The sequence below is a fragment of the Belonocnema kinseyi genome, chromosome 4 (assembly GCF_010883055.1).
Source record: "Belonocnema kinseyi isolate 2016_QV_RU_SX_M_011 chromosome 4, B_treatae_v1, whole genome shotgun sequence".
Lineage (NCBI taxonomy): Eukaryota > Metazoa > Arthropoda > Insecta > Hymenoptera > Cynipidae > Belonocnema > Belonocnema kinseyi.
The window spans coordinates 28,005,152-28,013,763 of record NC_046660.1 but is presented as its reverse complement, the minus strand read 5'-3'; the positions used below and the strand labels follow the sequence as shown (position 1 = coordinate 28,013,763).

The following is an 8,612-nucleotide window of genomic DNA, read 5'->3' as shown; positions in this document are numbered from 1 at the left end:
TTTTTTTAACAGTGAAATTGAACTTTCTACCAAGTTGATGAATTTAAAAAAATTAATTATCCCCAAAAAAGCTAATTTTCAACAAAATAGTTAAATTTTTAACTGAAAAAATAAACATTCTATGACAAAAAAAGTTTTTTAATAATGTGATTCAAATTTCTATCAAATAATTGTGTAATTTCAACCAAAAAATATATAATTTTTAAAAGATAAAAACAGTTGAATTCAGCTAAAACGACGAATTTTCAACCAAAAACATGAACTTTCCAACACATAGTAATTGTCAACAAAAAAAGATATTTTTCTAACTAAACAGATTAATATTCAATGAAAAAAAAAAGAATTTTGAACAATTTCATTCAAATTTCTACCAAATAATTGTGTTTTAACCAAATAGTGGAACTTTCAAATTAAAAATGAATTTTCAACAAAAAAGCTTCTTTTTAACAACATAATTGTATGTTCAATAAAAAATATAAATTCTGATAGAAAAATTTAATAGTTTATATTTGAATCAAAAAATTTGATTTTTAACAATAAAATTAACAATTTTATAACAATAACAATTTTTTAACTAAAAAGATAAACATTCTATGACAAAAAAAGGTTTTTAACAATGTAATTCAAATTTCTACCAAGTAATTGTGTAATTTCAACCAAAAAATATATACTTTTTAGAGAATAAAAACAGTTGAATGTAGCCAAAACGATGAATTTTCAACCAAAAACATGAATTTTCAACTAAAAGCATCAATTTTTCACCACATAGTTGAATTTTCAATTAAGAAATTAATTTTCAACAAAAAAGTTATTTTTTTTTAACCAAACAGATTAATATTCAATTAAAAAAGTAAGAATTTTCAACAATTCAATTCAAATTTCTACCAAAGAATTGATATTTTTACCAAAAATATTTGTATATTAAATCAAAAACAGTCGAATGCAGACAGAATGATGAATTTTCAACCTGATAGTGGACTTTTCAATTGCAAAATTAAATTTCAACAAATAAGCTTATTAAAAAAAAAACAATTGTATTATTAATAAAAAATGTAAATTCTGATAGAAAAATTTAATAGTTTATATTTGAACCAAAAAAAAAAATTAATTAAAAATAATAAATAGATTTTTAACAGTGGACTTCAACTTTCTACCAAGTTCTTGAATTTTCAATAATAAAATATAAATTTCTTCACGCTCAAAAAAATTAAGTTTCAACGAAATAGTTACCTTTTTAACTAAAACGATACATTTTTATTTTAAAAAATAGAAGATTTTTAACAATTTAGTTCAAATTTCTAACAAATAAATGATATTTGAAACAAAAATATTTTTATTTTAAATCAAAAGCAATTTAATGCAGTCAAAATTATGAATTCTCAAAAAAGGGTGATTTTCAACAAAATTGTTCATTTTTTAACTAAAAAGATCAATGTTCCATGAAAGATTTTAAAAAAATAATTTGATTCAAATTTCTATCAAGCAATTGTGTAATTTCAGACAAAAAAATATATTTAAAAAAAAAGCGAAGAATAGTTAAATGCTGCCAAATCGAAGTATTTTAAATTAAATAGTGGAATTTTCATTTAAAAAATTAACTTTCAACGAAATTAAAAACTAATTCTCAACAAAAAAAATTAAATTTTTAACTAAAAAGACAAATCTTCAATAAAAAATAAATTTGTTTGACAATGGAGCTTAGCGTTCTGCCAAGCTGTGGAATTTTCAATAATAAAATATGAATTCTCCGAAAAAAGCAAATTTTCATCAAAATACTTAAATTTTTATATTTGAAACGCAATACATGAATTTTCCACCAAATACTGGATTTTCAGCTTAAAAATTAATTTTCAACAAAAAAGTCAGATTTTTAACTAAACAGATCATTATTCGATGAAAAAAAAACAAAGATTTTTAACAGTGTAACAGCAAAAACGTTGAATTTTCCAAAAAATACATGAATTTTTGGCCAAATAATGAAATTTTAATTAAGAAATTAATTTTCAGCAAAAAAAAAAATTAATCACTACAAAATAGTTAAATTTTTAACTATAAATATGAATATCCAATGAAAAAAAGAGAATATTTTTAACAATATAATGCAAATTTCTACCAATGAATTAAAATTTTTATTAAAAATTATTTTTATTTGAAATCAAAATGAGTTGAATGCAGCCAAAAAAACGTGCAAAACGATGAATTTTCAACAAAATGTATGAATTTTTAACAACAAAATAAACCATTATCAACAAAGTAGGTAAATTTTGAGCTAAAAAGATAAATCTTTTATAAAAACAATAGATATTTAACAATTGAGTTCAACTTTTAATTCTCAATTTAAAATGTCACAGTTGATATTTCATCAAAAAATATTTTTATTTAAAATCAGAAACAGTTGAATGCAGCCAGAAAATATGCATTTTCAACAAAAAAAGATTAGTTTTCAAACAAAAACGGAATAGTTCAATTTTGAAGCAAGCAAGATTTTTCAGTCGAAATAAAAGTTCAACCATATTGTTCAATTTTCAATTCAGAAAAACGAATTTTCTACAAAACAGTTAAATTTGCAAGAGAAAAATATAAATTTTCAAGAAAAAAGTTGATTTTTAACTAAATAATTGAATTTTCCATCAGAAAAGATGAATTCTCATAGAAAAATTTAATAGTTGGTATTTGAAACAAAAAAGATTTTAATTTTAAATAAAAAAAAAACAGTTGAATTCAACCAAAAAGTCGAATTTTTAACAAAATATGTTAATTGTCAACAAAGAAAGATTTTTCAGGCATGAAAGAGAAAAAAAACGTCAACCAAATTGTTAAATTTTTAAATGATAAAATCTACTCGTAAAGTTGAATTTTTGATTTAAAAAATTGAATTTTAAACAAAGAAGTTAATTTTCAACCAAATATTTATAATTTTAATTAAAGAGATGAATTTTTAAACTTAAAAGGAGATATATTTACCGAGAAAGATTTTTCATTTAATCAAGAGAGAAAAAAATGTCTATCTAATTATTAAATTTGCAAGTAAAAAAACGAAGTTTGTAGAAATAGGTTGAATTTTCAAAAAAAAATTAATTTACAAAAAAATAAATTTTCTACCAAAAAATACTAATTTTCAACATGATTGTTATATTTTCAACTAATGAAATGTATTTTTAAACGAAAAATATGAATTTTCAACCAAGAAACCTTTTTTAGTCGAGAAGGAAAAAGAATTTCAATCAAGTCGTTGAATTTAGGAGAAAAAAAGTTTTCATTTTGAACCAAAAATGATAATACTTTTATCGATATAGGTAAATTTTTAACCCGAAAATAGGAATTTTCAATAATTTATTTACCAAAAAAAAGAAGAATTATCAACTGAAAAAAGTGAATTTTAAAAAATTGGAAAAGTTACATTTTCAGTTAAAACATTAATTTTAAAACAAAAAAGGATTTTCCACTAAACAGTTAAATTTTCAGTAAAATAAATAAAATTTCAACATTTGAGATGAATTTTCAACTCAAAATATAAATTTCCGAAGAAAAAAAGATTTCTCAACAAAGTGATTCAACCAAATCTTTGGATAAAAGTAGCTAAATACTCAGGCAAAGAATAAAAACTTTTAACCAAAAAAATTTCATTTCCATTAAAAAAAAATGAAATTTTAGTACTAAAACAGATGAATTTTTAGTAATTAACAAAACAATTTCAACAAAAAAATAAATAAAATAGTTTTATTTTAATCCAGAAAAGATTTTAGGTCTGTTTTCAACACCAAAATATTAAATTTAAGCAAAAAGTAATTTTTTTACAAAATAGTTAAATATTTAACAACACAGCCGAATTTTCAACCAAAAAATATGAGTTTTTAACAAAAATGTTGAATTTTCAACCGAACAGTTTTATTTATATCAAAACATAATATAATTTCAGCTAAATTAGGTGAATTTTCAACCAACTGTTGCATTTTTATTCAAGAAAGATTGAATTTCTTCTAAAACAAATGAATCTTTACATCAAAAAGACAAATTTTCATCATGCTAAAAATAAAAAATTTGAAAATGTAAATCAAAAAGAGAAATTTGCAGAAAAAATATTTTTCCTCCAAAAAAGGTTTCAGTTGGTTAATAAGCAACAAAATCTGAATTCTTAAACAAAAGTTTAATGTTCTACAAAAAGGGTTGGATGTCTAACTCAAAAAGACGATTTTTTTAAAGAAATCAGTTGACTTTGGAATCAAAAAAGAAGTCTCTTTAAGAAAATTTTTTAATTTTCAACCAAATAATTAAATTTATTGCGAAAAAGATGATTTTCAGAGGAAAGTTTTTGCGAATTTGCAAAAATTACATACAAGAGTCACTTTTTTCAAATAAAAAGAGCACATTGGTCACTTTTCATTCCAAAAAATAATTAGTGGTTTAATCACTATTCATTTTAGGTCTATACCTATTTTCGAATAATCTTGAATTCTTTGAAACATTTCTGGAGCTTTTAATTTGAAGTATTTTAGGGAATTATAAAAGATTCCCAGCATTTTTTTTATTAATTTCATTAATTTGAAGTAATTTTAAAGCTTTGAAATATTAAAGGATAACCAAATTTCTAGAATTTCTGAAAATATGAGAATTTAAAAGAATTTATTCATGAGAAGTGAAGTATTTTGTAGGGTTTTACAGATTTGAAGAGATTTTCAATTCACCATGAATTTCTATAAATTTACTTTTGTTTACGTAATTCAATTTATTTATTTTTTTTAATTTTTAAAAGTTTTAATTTCATTGATCCTGAGAATGAATTGATAAAAATGATTGAAGGATTTGAAATATTTTAATGTTTTTTTTTCTTCAAATTCCTAGGCATTTTCAAGATCTTTAAAAAATGTCAGAGGAGTGCAAAGAATTTAAATTAATTTTGGTTTTTTTTTAAAGATTACAAACACATTTTTTATTGATTTCAGTAATTTGATGGGATTTAAAATATTTTAGGAAATTTCAAAAGATTCCCAGAATTTTTAAATTTATTTCAGTAGTTTAAAGCTCTCAAAGACTGAAATATTTTTTGATAATTTAAAAGATTCTAAGGCATTTTCAAGAGATTTAAACAATTTCAAGGGATTTACAGAGATTTAAAAAATTTTAAGGGATTTTAATATTTTAATATATTTCAAAGAATTTTTCACCAGACATAAGTTATTTCGTAGGGTTTTGAAGATTTAAAGAGACTTTCAAATATTTTTTATCATTCATTTGTAATTCACCCTGAATTTTTATTAATTTATCCTAAATCCTTTTAAATTCTCCTAAATTTTCAGTCAATTCTACCCAATTCAATTAATTTTTCCATGTCTTTGATTTATTTTCAATCCACTTGATTGCTTTTTAAATTCAGGTTGATTTTTTTAAAATGAATTTCATCTTATTCTTCTCATTTCATTTGAATTTCTCTAAATTCACTCAAAATTTATTGTAATCAATCAAATTTTTTATTTATTTAGAAAATTGATCCAATTCATTTGAATTTTTTTGAATTTATTTTGAATTGTTTTGTTATCATTAGTCACTTCTAGCATGATAAATTAGTAGAGTTTCAAAGGTTTTAATATTTTTCTTCGAATTCACCCTGAATTCTTTTAAATTCTTTTGAATTTTTTTAATTCACTTGAATCCTTCTAAATTCACTCAATTCTACTTAATTTAGTGCATTTTTTTTTAATTTTAAAAAGTTTTTACTTAGTTGATCCTGAATTCTATAAACCTCGCCTTAAATTTTTGATCATTTCTTAAAATTTTTTTGAGTTCTCTTGAATTTTCTAAGCTTATTTCAAAGTTACTAAATTCAATTAGGTTTTTTTTTTTCAAATTGTTTTAAATTCATTTAATTTTTTTTTATTTCGCCTTCAATTTTTATGAATTTCATTGAATTCGTCTCTTTGGTCTTAAATATCTCTGAATTCGATCCAGTTTTACGGAAATCAATGGATTTTTTAAACATTTTTCCCATTTCTTTTTTCCGCATACCGGCAGTTTGTTTCTGGACTATAATTGTAACTGTTTTGTAAATAAACCGTCCCAGCTGCCGCATAATTTCGTATTCAACCTTCTGAGTACACACTGGGTCATTTTAACCCTGTCACTGATTTTGACCAAAAATAGAGTTCAGGCGTTTGAAAAAATTGCGGTAGCCTTATAAGTATATTATTATGTCCCGACCAAAGTTTTAGACAGTTTCTGTAGCGTGTCTAGTTATCAATCGTCGTTGAAAAGCGATTGAAATCGAAGCAGGGTCATGGTGACCCATGTGTGTACTCAACGTCGAATTTACGAAAATTTTGATTTTTCTTTTTCATCAATTAGAAACTTTTGTTAGTGAAAAAAGTGACAAAAACTGTTTTGAAATTTTGTGCAAGGACACATGGCCACAACTAGAGAAAAGAGTAAGATGTCGACTTTGTGCTTATTTAGACATACTTTAAGAATATTCTTATAAATTCTTAGCTAAAAATATTAAAATTAAAAAAAGTTTTAATTTTTTGCATAAAACTTCATTTTTTGCACAAATATTTTTTTTTGAACTTTTTTAAGTATGTTAAAGATTTTAAATACACTTATAAGACTTACAAATTACTTTAACATACTTGAAAGTATACCTATACATTTTTGTAAGTAAAAAAGTTTATTAGTTATGAAGTTAGTCAACCAAAAAGTGAACAGGGTTAGTTTGACCCAGTGTGTAGAAGATTTTCGTAAAAATAGGTGTGTACTCGAAGGGTTAAATAATAGTTCACTCTGGAAGGTAACATTAACTTAATGAAATATATGTGATGGATTTGCACACAATATTTTAATTTGAGACAATTACGGAGCTGACCTTTTTGGATAGTTTTTATGCGATCGAGTGTAAATATTTTTGGAGAGATAGACTTATTTCAAAGAAGACTTTTTTCTATGCCTAAAAGCCGAAGTCCCAAAGGTGTACAGTTGCGTGAATATTACCCATATGTTATTATTATTATTTTTGTTTTGGTTGTTTTTTATGTTTACAACAGAGAAGCTTTTTAATCTGAATTTTAGATCCATCAAGTCCTGAAGGAGATGCCTATAATAAATATCGAGGTGGCTCTCCAGGGATCTGGCGAGGAAGAGAACGATTCGAAAATCGTCAGTCTTCAAACCAAGTCGAACAAGTGCACAGACATTTATGAGAATCGAGATTACACCTTGAGCGTGACAATGAGTCGAAAAAATCGTACCTCCAATTTGAAGGCTCACTCTCCCTGCTTTCTCCGTGGAAAGGACGAAGGCTGGTTTTTAATTTTGGGTGATATCAGCCAGAGAGAATTGTTGGCCTTGAAGAGAGTTTCGGGTATCAGTGGCCCGAGACGAAGCAACCAATTGCAATTCACTGCTCCACCTTTTAACGGTATGTTATTTTTTTCTTTTTTTTTTTTCTTTTTAAGCTGAGAGATTTAGTGTCGCGCGTAAGCGATACAGTTGTTCATATTATGGGATTTTTTTTTTTTTTTTTTATAGTTTTTAGGGGCATTTTTGCGGCTCTATTATTCGTTGAAAATTCCTCATAAAATTCTGATAATATCCTGCAAACTAAATTTAATCCCAAAAACGTGTGAATCTCATTTTTCCGAAAAGGAAAATTTGCCCTTGGTAATATTATGGAATTTTTCAGGCCCTCTGTTTGAATGTCAATTTTTGTTGACTGCCCTAGTCAGGATGCCCATTGCACATTTTTATTTTAGAATTTTGCACATTTTTATCGAAGAAATAATGTAAATTTTATTTTATTTAAAATAAATTTGTATGAATATTTCGCTTAGTCAAAGAACTTGATTTGAAAAATTCTCTGCTTAGTTTTAATAACAAGAAAAATACTTTTCTACGATAAAAGATAAATTTTCAATCCAAGAGGACAAATTTTCAACATCAGTTGTATTTTCGACCAAAACTTAATTACTTTTTACCAAAATTTAAACCTAAAAACCTTTAAACCTAAAAACCTTTAAACCTAAAATTTAATTATTTTTATAACAAGAAAAATACTTTTCTACCGCAAAAGATAAATTTTCAATCCAAGAGGACGAATTTTCGAGAGAAAAGTTGATTTGTCAACAACGAAAAATTACTTTTTATCAAAATAGTTAAATTTTTTAATTAAATAAATTGAATTTTTAACAAAATAGTTGAATGTTTAATCAAATATTAAAATTTTAAACCTAAATTTTTAGATTTTGAATTAGCTTATTTCAAACCTACAAAGATGAATTTCGAATTAAATGTTTGAATTTTTAATTTAAAAAAATTCAATTTCAACCAAAAACAGTTGCATATTCAAGCAAATAGTTAAATTTTGAAGGCGAAAATTTGAATTCTCTACAAAAACGCAATAGTTTATATTTCACACAAAAAACATGGAATTTCTACTAAAAGAGATAAATTTCAAAACAAAAAAACGAATTTTCAACTAAATTGACGAATTTTTCAACCAAAAAAATTAATTTTCAATCAAACATTTTCATTTTGAAGCAAAAAAGATTAAATTTCTACTAAAATATACGAGTTTTAAAATCCAAGGTCATTTTTCAACAAAAAAGTTGAATTTTCGTCAAAAAATG

The 8,612-nt window shown here is 23.8% G+C and overlaps 1 protein-coding gene across 1 annotated transcript in view; it reads left to right on the top strand.

The window, feature by feature from the left end:
- The first annotated feature begins 7,060 nt into the window (after nt 1-7,060).
- LOC117171593 (activating signal cointegrator 1 complex subunit 3-like) overlaps nt 7,061-8,612 on the top strand; it is a 4,746-nt gene continuing 3,194 nt past the window's right edge. The window contains exon 1 of the mRNA XM_033359039.1: nt 7,061-7,405. Within this exon, the coding sequence (XP_033214930.1) occupies nt 7,078-7,405 (328 nt within the window). The 5' untranslated portion in view covers nt 7,061-7,077. The remainder of the gene's footprint in view (nt 7,406-8,612) is intronic.